The following is a 17,112-nucleotide window of genomic DNA, read 5'->3' as shown; positions in this document are numbered from 1 at the left end:
AGCTGACAGGCAAAGTGACCCACGTTAGGTAGATGTCCAGATGTTCCTGTTACCATAGCAACACTGGCTGGCGAAAGGTTGAAGCATTTGTGTGTAGAAGAGGGTTCCTTTTAGCTATTAACAAGCATGGAGCGCTGACTGACAGGGTTTATTTCAGTGGGAAATCCCTTCGCTGCTACCCTCGACTGTTCCTTCCGTCAACCTCTCTACACCTCCCTCTTTCTCCCCCTCTACTGTCTCCCTCCCTCCCTTCCCTCCATCACCTATAAACAGGGTTTTTTAAGACCATGAAGATTGAAATTAAAGACCTACACGACGCATTACCCAAAAAATATTTAAATCAAAGAAATTCTGAAAAAATATTTTTATTTAAATGAATTCAGTCATTGAAAAAGCATTAATTTAATTTACAGATAAAGTAATCACATTAGTAACCTAATTTTATTTAATTCAGCACTAAGTACTAGGGGTGGTGGAAAAAATCGATTCACATATGAATCGCACTTCAGTCTTCTAGCGATTCACATCGATTCACATTTATTTAAATTTTATGTAAGAATATATTGAATCGCAATTTGATAAAAAATCTAATTTTTTATCAAATCGTGACCCCAAGAATCAAAAATAAATCAAAGAAATAAACCCTTCAGCAAACTTTCACTTGTTTTGTAAGATGGGTGAGCGGTTAGGGAATCGGGATATAAATCAGAAGGTTGCCGGTTCGATTCGGGCTGTGCCAAATGACGTTGTGTCCTTCGGCAAGGCAGTTCACCTTACTTGCCTCGGGGGGGAATGTCCCTGTACTTACTGTAAGTCGCTCTGGACAAGAGCGTCTGCTAAATGACTAAATGTAAATGTAAGTATGATTAGAAGGCAGAGTATTCTGTTTTATAACTTGGCATTAGCAGAAACAAAAAGTAGATTGTGCTTTGGCATTTAGTAGTGTCATAAGGGCAATTTCACTGGCTCAGTGGGTAAGCATGTGTACCATCAACTCTACTGCCAAACACGGTACCCCTGGTTCAAATCTTGCTCAAACCAATTGATAATTCATTTAACTGATATCAGTTAAGTAATATATGTGTTATTCCTTCACAGTTTCATAAGTATCGTCTCTCTCCTATCCACCAAACACACTAATCTCGGGAAGATTCTCTTTAGTTTGGTTAGAAACAGAGTGCAAATTATACAATGATAATGGGGGGTGTCAGCTTCTTTTCCAGGGCATAAAGTAATATTCATGATTATAGGTAAGAATGATGGGTAAAACCTTTTTAAAACCTGACTATATGAAATTTAAGACCTCGGTGAAAATCTGGCCGTTTTTAAGACGTTTTAAGGCCTTAAATTTAAAGAATTTTAGACGTTTAAGAACCTGCGGAAACTCTGTATATAGCTCTTTCCCTCTCTGTCTGTGAAATGCTCTGGTTGGGTATGCTGATACACACACACTGAACCTCAAAGTCCTTGTCACACTATTTCCCTCCTTCTCCCATACCCAGTTAATACTGGAGCCAGGAGAATCAGACAATAATGAGGTTAATTATAAAATGTATTTATTGGTTACTGGAGTAACGTCCATCATGATTGGCAGTGGGGTCAGAAGGCAAGGTCTTTTTCTTGACCAATCGCACACCATAGATGCGTGTGATAACAAAGACCAGTCCACCAATGAGGGACCAGAGATCAGCTACGCTGACCAATCCAACAGTCTTTATACAACAAAAACACTTTGTGACCAGCAATAAAAAATACACTCTAACATTAGAAAGCTACAGGTTATACAAAGCAGTCAGTCAGCCAGTAAATCAGCCAGCCAGAAAACCAGCCAGTCAGTCAGCTAGCCAACCAGCCAGCCAGCAAGCCAACCAGCCAGTAAACCAGCCTCACTGGGCCACAGACAAGGGGACATTGGAGGCTCCAGGGGGCGTGGCCTGTGTGGAGGGGGAGGAAACAGCGGCGGGGGCGGGGGCAGCAGGTTCCATCTTGCTGCTGTGAGTGATGAACCTCAAACGCAACATCATGGCGGGACGCAGCGTCAGGATGATCTTCTCCACCTGAGACACACACACACACACACACAGAGACACACACACACACACACACACACACACACACACACAGAGACACACACACACACATCAGCAGGGCTCTCATTCAACGGACCCTGGACTAGACTGACATCACAGTAAGATGTAGGCCAGGGGGAGGGGAGGGTGGTACCTGGTCTTTGACGCTGTCTCCAGTGAACATGTATTTGATGTGGTAGAGGAAGTCACAGATGGGGTCCATGTAGGAGAGGTGATCACTGTGCTGGTCCACCGCCTGGAGCATCTCATAGAACGCCACTCCGATCTACACACACATGCACACACTCTCTGTTATGTGTGTTCGCAGGTGTATGTCTGTGAGAGTCCGTGTGCATGTGCGCGTGCATTCAGGTGTGTGTGTGCGAGAGTGGGTTTGTGTGCATTCAGGTGCGTGTGTTTAAGAGTGTCCGTCCGTGTGTGTGTGTGCGTGTGCGTGCGTACCTCCAGCATGCAGCGCGTCCTCTCCTGTTGGAAGCGTTGCAGGAAGGGCCCCACCAGGTGGTACACGTACAGCAGCTGGAACTCTGTCTTCACCAGCGGCTTCAGCACCTCCGACAGGAACCTGCAGAGAGGCGGGGTCAGAGGCCGTGTGTGCGTGTCCCAGAAGTGTCAGTGCGGGTGTACACACCCCGCTGCCCCTGCCTCATCATGAGGTGTTCTGAGCCTGCCTACACACACACACACACACACACAGAGCTGACAGCCTAGGGACTGGAGCGTGCCTGTCACTGTCAAACTGAGCTAAGACACACACACGCACACACACACACTCTCCTACCCTAAGCCCTCCACAGACTGGCTGAACGAGTGTGTGCGTGCTGTGTCGTGGCTGTGTGAGCCAGGTGCAGTTAAAAGGGGATGAGCAGGCGAGGGGAAGGATGGAGGGGTCGAGGGCTCCGGTCCTACTTGGGGATGAGTGACAGCTGTCCTATGGAGGAGTGGTGCCAGACAGCGTGGGCCAGGGCCAGCACGTAGCTGCAGTACATCTCAGAGTAGGACTGGTGGCAGGCTGTGAAGTCCAGCAGCTGGAAGGGGTAGCCCACCCACTCTGACTCGGCCGTCAGGGCCGGGGAACCTATCACGCTGACCAGACGGTCGTGGAGCACGATCCAGTAGGGCTCCTGGAGACGGGAGATACACGCACACACACGCACGCACACACACACACACACACACACACAGCTTTAGTTGAGTTTTCATTTCTGTTAAGTGCCGCAGCTTCATGTTTATCTCTGGTCACCAAGGAAACAGACTGATGGGGATTTATTCTGTGTGTGTGCATTCTTACCGGCAGGGCAGTAATGACCAGTCCTATGGCGTTCATCCAGGCTGTGATGTTCTCACGAGGCACCAGTGGCTGGCTGACAACACAAAGACAGGCACCCACACACACACACACACATTCAGTCACCCACACACAGACGCCCTCACACACATTCAGTCACCCACACACAGACACACACACGGAGCTGCCAAGTTAGAAGATGTATTCTGACAGAGAGAGGAGCCTGACCAGTGGGTGTTAGGAACAGGATAATGATAGTAATCATCCAGATGGAGTGTGTGTGTGTTTCTGTGTATATACTGTATGTGTGTCTCTGTATGTATGTTTGCTTCTGTGAGTGAGTGACCTCTGACCTCTTGAGGACCACAGCCAGCAGGGCGTTGCCCACGTCCTTGCCCGGCACGGCCAGCGCCATCAGCTCCACGCAGGTCACATGGAGCGCGTGAGCCGCCGGGTTGGGGAACTCGTTAAACCGCCAATCACAGTTGGGGAACGGACCAGGTGACTTGCCGGCCATGGGTGGGAGGAGTCAAGGAGGGTAAACACGAGTCTAACAGGTGACAGCAAGGAGGGTGTAAAACAGTCCAACTGAAATGCTAGTCAAAAGGCGCAACAGTTCAGAACTCGACCTTCATCTCGCAGCCACCTCGAAACCAATCGCTCTCTCTCTCTGCTCTCCTGTGGACCGGGAGTGAAGGATATTGTCGACGAGCCGCCCAATCAGCTTGCAGTAGTAGGTGTCGTCGGGGATCCAGACGTTGTCGTCTCGGGGGTTGACGCCACACTTGAGGTAGGTCTCGCTCAGGCACCAGCCGGGGGTGCGGTTGTCCTTGAGGGAGGACATGATGGCGTGCACCAGCTTCCTCTTCAGGTTGGTGCGCTCGCGCAGGTGCCGCTCGTAGTAGTGGAGCGTGTTGTACAGGTAGGTGACCGGGCGGTCTGGGAGAGGGAGAGAGAGGGAGGGCGAGAGAGAGATAGAGGGGGGAGGGAGAGAGAGAGGGAGGGCGAGAGAGGGCGAGAGAGAGAGAGAGAGGGAGAGAGGGAGAGAGAGAGAGAGAGAGGGGAGGGAGGGCGAGAGAGAGATAGAGGGGGGGAGGGAGAGAGAGAAAGAGAGAGAGGGGGGGGTTAGAACTACTGGACTCTACTGTACAGGACTGACTCTCCTGTCCTGTGGTATAGCATGCTATATGGTTCCCACCCCCTCCTGGGATGTGCTCTGCTCACCGTGGAACTTGTAGAGGCCTCCCAGGTGGTCCAGCAGTGTCTCCAGGGACTTGGAGACAGGAAGCAGCTCCAGGAAGCGGTGGATGACGATGTCGAACACGGGGAGGAAGCGCAGACACACGTTCCCAAAGTAGATGGGCAGGTACTGGGGCTGCACCTGCATGGGCGGGCTCACCTGCTCCGCCAGACCCTCGAAGTACAGCTTCTCTGGGTACTTCTGCACGCCACCAAACACACACACAGTTAGAAGAAACACACACACACACACAAGAGTACAGCGCACACACACTGCCATACATGGCAGAGACACTGTGATTGAGAGTGCTGGGCCACACACACTCTGCCTGTTTGAGGTAGACCCAGTCTCCAGCAGCAGTGTGTGTGTAAATGTCATGCTGCTCTAGCAGGCCAGAGGTGAACTGGGAGCACAGCAGACTGGAGATCTGACATTTACTACACTGTCTCCTGGAGCTCCACCAGCCAGACCTCCCACACTCTCTCTGCCTCTCCCTCTCTCTCTCTCTCTCTCTGCCTCTCCCTCTCTCTCTCTCTCTCTCTCTCTCTCTCTCTCTCTCTGCCTCTCTCTATTTACCAGCCTGACCCCCCCTTTCTTTCTCTTTACTGGCCTAACCTCTAGCTCTCTCTTTGACACCCTCTCTCTTTTTTTCTTTACCATCTCTCTCCTCTCGCTCTCTATGATCCCATTGTCATGCTGTGTTATAACTGGCCCATGTGATTAGTCCATAGCCTGTACATGCTGTAATGTGATTGGTCCATATGATTAGTCCACAGTCTGGACATGCTGTAATATGACTGGCTTCGGCCGTACCTTGTGGTAGGTCATGTGCTTGGTGTGCCAGTCACTCTGCAGCCAGTGTTCCGGGGCATTCTCCTTCACAAAGTCACTGACTCGGTTCCTGAAGTCGTTTGGTTTGAGGAGCAGCAGCTGGATGATGAAGTAGCACACCTGGGCCTCGTTCCCCTCGTGACTCCTCATAGCCTGGGGGGATGGGGATGTTGAACATGGGTGCTTGTGTGGATGTTGGTTGGGGGTGAATATGTGTGTGTGCGTGTGTGTGGGGGGTGAATATGTGTGTGTGCGTGTGGGGGGTGAATATGTGTGTGTGCGTGTGGGGGGTGAATATGTGTGTGTGCGTGTGGGGGGGGGGAGGGGGGGGAATATGTGTGTGTGCGTGTGGGGGGGTGAATATGTCCTCGGGGCTGAAGCGCTAGCCTTACAAACTTCTGTTTTGAGATGAATTCATAGCTTACAAATGAGATATGTTTTGGACAGAGATAGTGTGTCCGTGTGCAGAGTGAGCTGATGAACGTGTGTGTGTGTCAGTGACTTTGTGTGTGGGTGTAAGTGTCTGTCTGTGTGTGTGCGCTTGTGTGTGAGCGGATGAGTGTGTGCGAGACCCTGTGGGTGTGTGTTCCTACCAGGCAGAGGATCAGCCTGTCCAGAGTGACGATGTTGTACTTCCACACCATGTCGTTGAGGATCTCGATACACTTGTTGAGCTGCTGGCCCCCGGCCGACGTGGAGAACTCGTACACCAGGAAGTCTGCAAACGTCCGGACGTGGGCCACCAACGCCCTGGCCCCGATCCGCTCCAACACCCTGGGCAGCAGGGAGGGACGGGGTTAGCGCGCGCACACACACACACGCACACACGACCGTGTGGAGCTTCGCTGTTTATCCTGAGTCAGATGGCAGTGTTGCTGTGAGGACAGAGGCCATCTGTCTCTCTGTTACACATCATCATTATGATTCAACAGCAAGCTGCTGCTGCTGTAAACACACACACACACACACAACTTGCTCACTCACACAAACACATGTCATACACCACCTGCTTTGGGACCAGCCTAACATGGCTGCCAGCCTTTTAAAGGTCTGGCCTTCCTTCAGTCCTGCTAGTCACCTGCATACCAGGCACTACACCACCATCCCCAGTCTAGCATCAGTCTAGCACCAACGGAGCATGGCCTCGCACCAGCCAAGTATGACTTGTATCTCCCTTTCTTTCTCTTCAGGAACAGAGAGAGGGAGGGACAGATGGAGAGGAAGAAAAGGGGATGAGAGAGACAGAGACAAAGAGGCTTAAGAGAGTGGGAATGAGAGCCCGCTGGAGAGCGCAGGATGATGATTAGATGATGGAGAGTGGGGGAGAGAGAGATGGGGGCCACCAGGGAGTGATTGGAGTGGTTAACAGGACCATAAAGCATCTCTGGATGGTTATATAAACATCAGACTGTGATAATGACGCTCTTACTGCGAACACAAGGATTAGCTGAGCTCTCGACTCCTCTCTGTCCCACTCGGTCTCTTCCCTCTCTGACTTTCCTCCCTCCCCCTGTCCGCCCTACAGCCTCACCTCCTGAATTGAAGGCGGGCGGGACAGTGGCCTGTCTGGCTCCACGTTCTCAGATCCCCCAGGAGAACCGTCACCCTGTCACTGGGAGGCTGAGAAGAGCCCCACCAGCTACTGACACACACACCCCCCTCAGCTCAGCACCAGAATGACAAGTAGGGTGTGTGTGTGCGCGTGTGTTTGTTTGTGGGGAGACAAAACTGGCCTTTGTCTGCTCGGGGGCCCAGCTGCACCCTGGGAGAACAAGCTCCGATCCCACACCAACTTAACCCTTGTGTTATTCTTCGGGTCATTCTGACCCATCAGTCATTGTGACCCACCGTCGTATTGCGACAAATTTACCTCATACAAAAACAAAGTGAAGCATTTTCTTTTAACTGTCGGGCTGTCTCAGACCCCCCACATTGGAATGGTTAAAAGATAATTATTTTTATTTGTTTTTGTATTGGGTAAAATTGGGTAAACACAACGATGGTTCGTTATGAACCTTTGGGTCATGTGACTCGAAGGCAGCACGAGGGTTAACATTCAGATCAGCCAATCAGAGACGAGCACACTGTCAAGAGGACTGCATTGATATGACAGACATGTTTACGTCCCTCTACCGCAGGTCAACATGCGCATGAAGCCTCTCCAGTATGTCTGGTTTGTCTTTTCCCACCTTTAGCCTATCTAGAAGGTGGATTATTTACCTACAGCCCATCTAGTAGGTGTATATATACCTGAAGCCTATCTTTTAGGTCTGTATCAGCCTGCTGCATACCGAGTGGGCCTGTCTCTACTGGAAGCCTATCTGGTAGGTGTATATCTACCTGAACCCTATCTGGTAGGTGTATATCTACTTGAAGCCTATCTGGTAGGTGTTTATCTACCTGAAGCCTATCTGGTAGGTGTATATCTACCTGAAGCCTATCTGGTAGGTGTTTATCTACCTGAAGCCTATCTGGTAGGTGTATATCTACCTGAACCCTATCTGGTAGGTGTATATCTACCTGAAGCCTATCTGGTAGGTGTATATCTACCTGAAGCCTATCTGGTAGGTGTATATCTACCTGAAGCCTATCTGGTAGGTGTATATCTACCTGAACCCTATCTGGTAGGTGTATATCTACCTGAAGCCTATCTGGTAGGTGTATATCTACCTGAAGCCTATTTGGTAGGTGTATATCTACCTGAAGCCTATCTGGTTGATGTGGTCTGTCTCCAGCAGCATCTTCCATAGAAGACACAGGAAGAGGGGGGGAGACCCCTGCATGGAGAAGTGTGTGATGATGTCATTCTCGTTGGTCATGGACTTCCACTTCCTGTACTCCTCCTCCACATTCTTCTTCAGGTTGAAGCGGCTCTCCTGGGGAACATTGTTCTGCTTGAAGAACGCCTGGGAACACACACGGGAGAACATGTCAGGACACACAGGGGAACATGACAAGGGAACGTGTCACAGGGGACAAGGGTCAAAGGTCGGTAGCAAGGGTGTACCTGCAGGGGTGCTGGGAAGCAGCTGAGCGTGTGTGAGGCCCAGTTGTGAGGAGTGAAGTTCATGATGGTCTGGAGGATGTCCTTGCACCAGGTGCCCTGGATGGAGTCTGACCCTGTGAAGAAGTCTGGACAACAGAGAGAGCTCAGCTCAGGTCCAGCCAGGACAGACTTCTGGAACACCAGTTTACAATCAAACATGAGATTAAGTTTGAACACAGGTTATAATCCAGCATTAAATTAAAGTCCACCCCAAGTTACAATCCAACAACATATTAAGATTGACTCCAGGTAATAAACGTAGAGTAGAAATTACTAACATTAGAATAGTGGTTAACGTAAGAGCCAGGTTAATCCAAGGTTCTAATCCCACCTGTGACATGAGTGGCCCTAGCCAGCGTGAGGATGAGTGCTCTGTTAAGCTCCTCCGACTCAGCTGACAGGACGGTCTTGGGGTCGCTAAGGAAACGGGTAAACTGAGGCTGCACCTCCGAGCTGCCCAGGGCCGTGATCAGTCTGAGTGCCGTGCTCTCAACACTGGGAAAACACACACGCACCATGTTCATGTATGGCTGTCATGTGGTTATATTGTGGACATCCTACATCATCCTGGTTGTACCTCGCCACGATGGTGGTTGGGGGTGCTGGGGTCATGGTCGGGTCGTGGTCGGGCTACGGCGGTACTAACCACAGATGGAGCTGGTTCTGGTTGGTCTGCGGCACGGCTGCCAGGGAGTGCAGGTGAGACAGCAGCTGGACGCGGTAGTGGGGCTGGATGTGGTGCATGCGGTAGCTGAACATCTCCAGCAGCGTGTGGAGGATGCCCCACGCGTGGGACTTAAACACGTTGGGCAGGAGCTGACCTGGGAGGAGCACAGGAGGGAGGAGCGCAGGAGGGAGGAGCACAGGAGGGAGGAGCACAGGAGGGAGGAGCGCAGGAGGGAGGAGCACAGGAGGGAGGAGGACAGGAGGGAGGAGCACAGGCAGAGGAGAGGAGGTCTAAGAATATAATAACACAATATCGGACTTCAGAGAACATCTGCGCGTGTGGGTGCGTGTACACTCACTGATGAATCCCTTGATGCCCAGAGACTCGATCTCCATGTAGACCAGCAGTCTGCTGTAGGTCTCCACCAGGGCTGGTGCCAGGGCGATGCTGGACTTGGCATGGGCCAGCTTGATGACCCGCGTGGCGATGCTGTGGATCAGACTGGAGGAGGAGGCCGAGTTAGAGGAGACACACACACACGTGAACAAACACTGAAGCAGAACGCACACCTCATCTTGGCATGCACAGTGAGGGAGTCGAGCAGGTTCATGGGCAGCGGGGTGACGGAGCCCGAGGCGGTGCAATTGGTGCCGGGCAGACTGATCCTCATGGTGCCGTTCCCGTAGATGGTCTCCACCAGGACGCCCATGGGCAGGGTGAAGCACTCCGAGTTGGTGGAGTAGGCGTTACACAGCAGGGCGATCTTGTAGTCCGTCATACCCAGAGACTTGCTGCGAAGACTCTGCTGGAGGAACCTGGGGGGGGGGGGCAGGGGACACTATTTAAGTCTGCCAGTAGAGGGGTATATACACAGGTGTATACAGGGGTGGCTAGGGTAATATAGAGAAATAGGTATAGAGATATATTGAAAGGTAAATATAGGTGTAGGTAGAGTTCTGTAGACTGGTACTGTAGGTAGATATGTAGTGGGGTGGGTAGAGAGGTATAGAGAGGTGCTTACTCATGGTGCAGTTTGAGAGAGTGGGGGATGGGGATCTGGAGTTTGGAGTTGTCATTCTGGGCCTTGCGGTTCAAGTGGATCCAGATGCAAGTCATTGCAAAGGAGTGGGTGGACTGGGGCTTGTTGATGTCTGGTACAGGGATACACTTGAGACACATATACACACATTAGGTCATTTGGACACATTCCTCACATCAACTCATCCTTAGAGTATCTCTGTTCCAACCCAACAGAGATCACACACACACACACAGCTACCTCTTTCTCTGGGTAGAGCAGGTCGAACAGTTTCATGACGGGCAGGAAGTCGGCCAGCGCGTTCTTCTGGATGCTTCCTGAGATGAACTGCAGGAGGACCCACATCAGGTGGTCCCGCCCCTTGATTAGGCCCCGCCCAGCCAGCTGGGAACAAACAGCACAAGTCACCTCCTGTCACCAGCATAATGGTCTACTGGTGCAGGAATGTGTGTGTGTGTGTATCTAACCTTCTGGTGCAGAGACAGCACCATGTGGGGGAAGCTGGCGAACTGGAACAGCACGAAGAAGATGAGCTGGGAGGAGAGGTGTTGCCATAGCAACTGGCTGGTGCCGCCGTCGTCGAACTGCTCCTCGGTCTCGGAGCGCTCCATGGCGTACACCACCAGGTCCACCAGCTGGTCCTCCAGGACCGGGCAGCGCTGTTTGTGCTGGGGGGGTCAGGGGTCACAGAGGGTCAGGGTGCCCTTAGGAGTAGCCCTCCTAACAGGGACCATGTTCTGATTCTCTGGAAAGTCAACCTTCCCTTGAGGCATCAGTGATCTGACAGGACGGGTGTCAGCGGAGAGTGCTGCCACCACCCCTTCATGTTAGATCTGAGATCCCCATCCAGTAACAGGAGGAGGGAGGAGCCTTCAGAGAGAATGGAAACACGGCCCGAACACAGGCCGAACACAGGCCGAACACAGGCCGAACACAGGTTCACACACAGGCACACACAGGCCCACACACAGGCCCACACACAGGGTCACACACAGGCCCAAACACAGGCCCACACACAGGCCCACACACAGGGTCACACACAGGCCCACACACAGGGTCACACACAGGGTCACACACAGGCCCACACACAGGCCCACACACAGGCCCACACACAGGCCCACACACAGGCCCAAACAGCCCCAGGACACGCCAGGAGAAGACGAGGGCATGACCATGAACAGGATCGCTGCAAACACAGCTGACATCTCACACACAGCTCTACAACATCGTACTACTCACACAGGGCAGTGCTAGAGCTGGACGCCACACACACACACAGTGTGATAGGAAAACAGCACAGCACCACTGCCATAGAAAGCCCTGATCCCAGAGAAGCACCAGAGCACAGAGACTGTTCTCTGCAGAACACTGACGTTCCTATGAGAGGAGCTGTTGAGACGGGCTCGGGTCTGATCTACAAACATGTTCCCTCCAGAAGACATCTTGGAGTATTCAACGGTTCGCTATTCAACGGTTGCCGCCTCTCTAGTTCATCTCAACAGTCAGCTCTTCCAAAGCGGCGGGCCTCTGCTGGAGAGTGCCGCCCTCTAGTGGCCAGAGCGCAGACTACGGGTGAAAGCCAAGGCGTGCCAGTGTTCTGGTGCCAGTCAGACTGTGTGCTCCAGTGTTGCCTCTCTGTAGGGGAGGAAGGGGATGAAGAGGGGGGGGGGGGGGGGGGGAGACATGCAGGGAGGGGCACACGGCCATTCATCTCAGCAACACTGGCCATGAGAAGAGCAGCGGAGAGCAGCCCTCTCCTCTCTGTCTGGAAACATGTGGACAGGAGGCTGTCTGAAGCAGCCTAGCCAACAGTACGTCCCAGCAGATCCTGATAAGTCAGGAGAGACCCGAGGTCAAACAGCCTTCACTGACTCATTCTGGAGACTGTGGCGTCCACAGCGCTAGAGGTTACATGTCAAACCTTTTCGTTCTTTCATGTTAACAATGGATACGGAAACCTCATGGCCAGTTCTTTGCATTCCCCATAATGCATCTGATTCTCTAATTGTAAATAACACACACACACACACACAAACACGTGCCTGGAGGAGAGACATTGAGGCATGCAGCAGATCAGGGCTTGAAATTAACAGCTCTGTTCATTCTCAGGTACGCCTCGACAGGTCTCCACGACAACATCACTGGCTCAGGATTTGAAAACAGCCAAACAGATATGATATAACCTCCAGGAACCAGATCTGATATGAGATAGCCCCCAGGAACCAGATCTGATATGATATAACCTCCAGGAACCAGATCTGATATGAGATAGCCCCCAGGAACCAGAGCTTCTACATGGAAGATGCTGCTCCTCTTGATACCAGAGCAGCTAGAATCCAGACTACAGATTCTAGACTCATGCAACAGCATTCTACAGGTTCAAAGCAGGTAGGGTGGAAGGAGTGGGTTTTTGTTGTGTCTCCATTTTACAAAAGTGTGGGAGGGAGAGGTGCTGGAAATCAAAACAGAGACAGAACAAAAGTTGTTTTTCCAAGTGTGTCCACTGCAGTGAGGCACCTCCACTGAACAGGTGAGACTGGGGGCAGGTTTGGACACGGTACAGCGTGTGAGAGGTGGGGATCTTGGCTGTGTGGACCGACCGCAGCAGATGCAGCTGGACAGGTGTGGACAGCACGGACCACACCAGGAGGTCAACAGCAGCACAGCTGGACTGCTGACCCCCACACAGAGCTGTACCTGTCTGTCTGTCTGTCTGTCTGTCTGTCGATCAGACACCTGTCTGCCTGCAGCGCCAGCTGAAGTAATTTCAAGCCCTAGGGTTTGACTCTAGGATGAACTCCAATCATGTGGTTAGTCACAAACAAGAGTAGGGCTGAGTCATTGTGAACATACCTGAGCAATGTTCAAGGTCTAGAGCAGGGAGGGTGGCAGGGCAGGACAGAAGTAGAAGAAACAAGAAGAGACACACAGTGACTAGGAGGCCAGGTCCCAGACGACCTGGAGATCAGCACGCCCTGACTGACCATCAGCCTGCTCAGCCAGTCAGCTGGATCCCTGACAAGTGTAGGTCAGAATCAGGCGGCAATTCAGTCAGCCAATCAGTGGTCCTCTATATTGGTGAGAAGGGAGGAAGATCAAATAGTCCATCCAGCTAGTTAAGCAGTCAGTCAGGGCACACCGATTTGAGAGATCTGGGGTCTGGTCTGGCAGAATCAGTCAACTGGCCTGCTAGCCAGTCAGAAAAGAAGTATTCTGGTAAAACAGTCACATAACAAGCCAGGCAGAGCATACTGAGGATGAACGAGTCTGGCTGGCATATAGAGTCAGAAAGGCATTCAGTCAGGGCTATGGAGGTTATGGGAGCAGTCTGGCCTGGTAAAAACAGTCATCCAGCCAGTGAAGCAGTCAGTCAGGGCATACTGAGGTGAGACAGCTATGGTCTGGCCTGGTAGGAACAGAGCAGTGGTGCTACATACCTCAGAGTTTGGCCCACTACCACCAACTATGGGAAAACGTGTTTGATTGGCTGGCCCTCCAGAACTTCCTGGTTGTACTACTATGCCCATGTTACCATGGTGAAAGAGGAAGAGAAAGGAAGAGAAAAAGGAGGTAGGAATGGGGGAGGAAGATAAGAGGGGAGAGGAGGAAGAGCAGGAGAGGGAGGAGTTGGAGGATGAAGAGGAGGAGGAGTACCTGCTTGTTGAGGCCCAGCATGTTGCAGACCATCTCTCTGGAGTAGGGCTGTTCCAGAACATAGCGCAGCAGTCCTGTCTGGGGCTCAAACAGGTCCTACACACACACACACACACACACACACACACAGTATCATAAGAAATTGTAAGATACAAGAAAGTATATTTAATAATGTATTGTAGTTGCGATATTATCATTGCTGCACCGTGCCTGGTAGCTGGAATGAGGGTATTTTGTACTGCGCCTGGTTCCTTGACTCTAAACACTAAAATAGAACTATGCACTACGCACTATATCTATCTATCAATCAGTCAGTAAGTGTGTGAGTGTGTGTTGTTCCCGACCTTGTCAAAGGGCAGATTGCCACGCAGTGGAAAGCGGAGGGTTGTGGGGTCCAGCTTCCAGGAGTTACAGATGGCTCCAGAGTTGTTGACCACTGGAAGCAGACTGCATCTGCCTACAGGCACACATGCAGACATACACTTTAGTAGACACGCATAAACACAACGCGCGCACAGACACACCCACACAAACACACAGTAAAAGTTCATCAGATGAGCTTGGTGTCTGCTCACCACAGATGGAGTTGATCCTGGCTGTGGGTCTGAAGCTGTCCACAAAGTCAGACAAGAGACTGCCCAGGAGCTGGAGGAGGAGAGTTAGGGATGGTGAGAGAGGAGGGAGAAGAGGAGGAGAAAGAGGAGAGGAGAAGAAGGGTTGGGGATGGTGAGAGAGGAGGTAGTAGAAGAGAAGATTTTTGCGAGGACATTGTGTAATAACTTTTCCATGGAGGTCTTCACGTGCTGTCAGGTTGTGAGAATGCGGTGAAGCAGTGTAAGTACCCAGTGTGACAGCGTGCCTTCAGGGTACAGCTTCCTGATCTCAGTGATGGCAAAGTAGGCAGGAAGCAGACAAGCATTCCTGTCCAGAATATACTCTACCACCTGAGAGATAAGCGACAGGTTAGGACACAACACCACCCGTATCTCAACATGTTATTTATACAACAGCTAACATATAACAACATGTTAGTAAACAACCCCCTCCTGTATCACAACACAGTATTACACAACAGCTAGAGTGTGGCAGCTGTGTGTCAGGGCTGAGTGTTACCTCTCTGGCAGCCAGAAGCTGTTGGACCACAGCAGAGCTGACAGTGTTAGGGATGGTCTGGATCTTATCCAGCACTGCCTTCAGAAGGTCCCTGACTCCCTGATGACACACCCACACAACACGTGTCACCTGACATGGGCTGAACAGCACATTTCCAACTGGACGATCAATCATCGTTCTCAGCTTTAAAGGTCAAACAGACCCTATATGTTGATGTCATTGGCAGAAAGGTCACATGTGATCAATCACATGTGCCTCAGTATCGGAACACTGTGGATCAAGAGGCATGCTTCTCTTTCCAAAGCTGTGTGTGCTTGAGAGGCTGACCTTGTAGTCCACCCCTCCAATGATCTTGCGGATCAGTCTGAAGGTGAGCGCCCACAGTTGAGTTCTCTCCCACTCCAGACTGTCTGAGCTTATCAGAGCCACACACACCATCCTGAAACACACAACAGGCACTCTTTAACACAGACACACACACACACAACCCCCTGCAGCCTCAGAGGCCCTAGTGCGGGTGCAGGTAGGAGCCGAAGCAGCTGACAGCATGCAGCCGCCATCACATGTTCTTACCTGGGAGTCAGCAGACTGGTCTGCACAGCGTTCACCAGGCAGTCGTACAGGAAGGAGATGCGCTTGGGGCTGTGCTGCCCATGGATGAATCTGACGATCCACTGCACACACTGGTCATGTGAGTCCTGGGAGTGGGGGGGGGGGGGGTAAACCACAACAAAACCAGCAAGAAGGTCAACCAATGAGATAAAACCTCACTTAAAAATATAAATAAATTAACATATTGTCAGTCTATCACAGGAGAAAAGGTGTATGTGGTAGGTAACTTCCTGTGGTAGGGCTAAAGGCAGGCTTAGACCTGCCTGTGGTTAGAGTTAGGCTGAAGGTTAGGATCAGACTCACCTGTGGTAGTGTGCCCCAGTAATGCCTGAAAGCTCCAAGGCAGGTGGAGAGTTTGGTGTTTTCATCCTCCGGCGTGTCAGTAAACATGCTAAAGAGATGGGCAGTGAACGAGGGAAATGGAGAGAAGGAAGGTGGAGAAGGATAGGGAAGAAGAGAGATAGAGGAGAGATGGAGGATGGAGCAAACGAGGAGTGAGAAAGGAAAGCAGAGAGATGGAAGAGTCAGATACCTCTCCAGACACAGGATTGCGTCAATTCAACAGGGTCAATGCCCGTTCATTCGTTAGCTAACTAATATGGGCTTGAGCCGTCTTACCCCGCAAAGACTTCTTCAATTGCCTCCGTTTTCTGAGAAAAAGAAAATAACCATGTTTATTCACGTGTTACTACACAGTAAGCACCATCAATAACTACGAATAACAATTCATGTATTCAACGCTCCCATCAGTGCAAACATTAGTTCAGCATATGTGCGCAGATGTCAAGCTTTCTAGCTTGAAAGATAATAGTTATCGTGCGAAAGGAAATGCATGCGGTTGACGAAATTATGCGCTCGCGTTCAATGTGAACGCCTGTCTAGTTCTTTAGATTGATAAGCAGGCTAACCAACCCCCTGTTTAACAATAGATGGATGTGGGCTAACGTCAGGTACAGCTAGCAAGCTAGTCCATTAATGGCTCTGTTGTGCAAAAGGTGAACGTACCACTACATCCTCAAATATGCTTTGAAGCTGGGTTTCCATTGAGATAGACATGTTTTAACCGCGTAAAGCAAATTTCAGTACAACATGTCATAAATCACTTTGTTTCATAGCTCCTTGATATCCTACATGCACTTGCTTGCAGACTAACAACGGATCACTCAATGGGCCGGAAATCATTTGTTGCAACCTCATCAACAAAACGGCTAGACACAAAATGTAGGACTACATGGTTCCGCTTAGTGCAAGTTGGCATACTGGCCACATGATGGCATTGATTTGCGGGAAGAACGGCTCAACATGACAAACCGGTCGACGAAGTATGTACTGTCGTCAAGAATGTTGATGGACTAGAAAATCTATATTTTATTTCTTTATTATGTGAACAACCAAACGTTGCCATTTTGGTACTTTATAGATATGCTGTGGGCCCACCCGTAAGCACGAACCCAAGTCTTTAACATAACAGCAGAGGCCCACAAAATAGTTTATTCATACTTTGTGACTTTTCAGAAGCAGTCACATATCAGACC

At 50.9% G+C, this 17,112-nt stretch overlaps 1 protein-coding gene across 2 annotated transcripts; it reads right to left on the bottom strand.

Moving 5' to 3' along the window:
* Positions 1-1,539: 1,539 nt before the first annotated feature.
* On the bottom strand, positions 1,540-16,705 carry med23 (mediator complex subunit 23). 2 transcript variants are annotated; one of them, XM_067241457.1, is made up of 30 exons: positions 16,583-16,705; positions 16,196-16,227; positions 15,881-15,968; positions 15,539-15,663; positions 15,293-15,404; positions 14,966-15,064; positions 14,695-14,796; positions 14,428-14,497; positions 14,197-14,309; positions 13,853-13,948; positions 13,052-13,069; positions 10,666-10,866; positions 10,439-10,582; positions 10,181-10,326; positions 9,729-9,974; positions 9,518-9,660; positions 9,139-9,313; positions 8,824-8,987; positions 8,454-8,578; positions 8,147-8,352; positions 6,040-6,220; positions 5,429-5,599; positions 4,600-4,816; positions 4,078-4,314; positions 3,729-3,894; positions 3,379-3,451; positions 2,997-3,211; positions 2,532-2,652; positions 2,224-2,355; positions 1,540-2,057 (listed from the first exon to the last, which is right to left on the bottom strand). In XM_067241457.1, exons 1-30 carry the CDS (start codon positions 16,631-16,633, stop codon positions 1,887-1,889), a joined length of 4,140 nt encoding a protein of 1,379 aa, XP_067097558.1. In that variant the 5' UTR covers positions 16,634-16,705; the 3' UTR covers positions 1,540-1,886. The 2 variants fall into 2 exon arrangements, with proteins under 2 accessions (XP_067097558.1, XP_067097559.1); XM_067241458.1 differs by lacking the exon at positions 13,052-13,069.
* Positions 16,706-17,112: the final 407 nt, after the last annotated feature.

Source organism: Osmerus mordax, chromosome 8 (genome assembly GCF_038355195.1).
Source record: "Osmerus mordax isolate fOsmMor3 chromosome 8, fOsmMor3.pri, whole genome shotgun sequence".
Classification (NCBI taxonomy): Eukaryota; Metazoa; Chordata; class Actinopteri; order Osmeriformes; family Osmeridae; genus Osmerus; species Osmerus mordax.
Note: the sequence above shows the minus strand (reverse complement) of the source record. Positions and strands in the feature narration are given on the sequence as shown.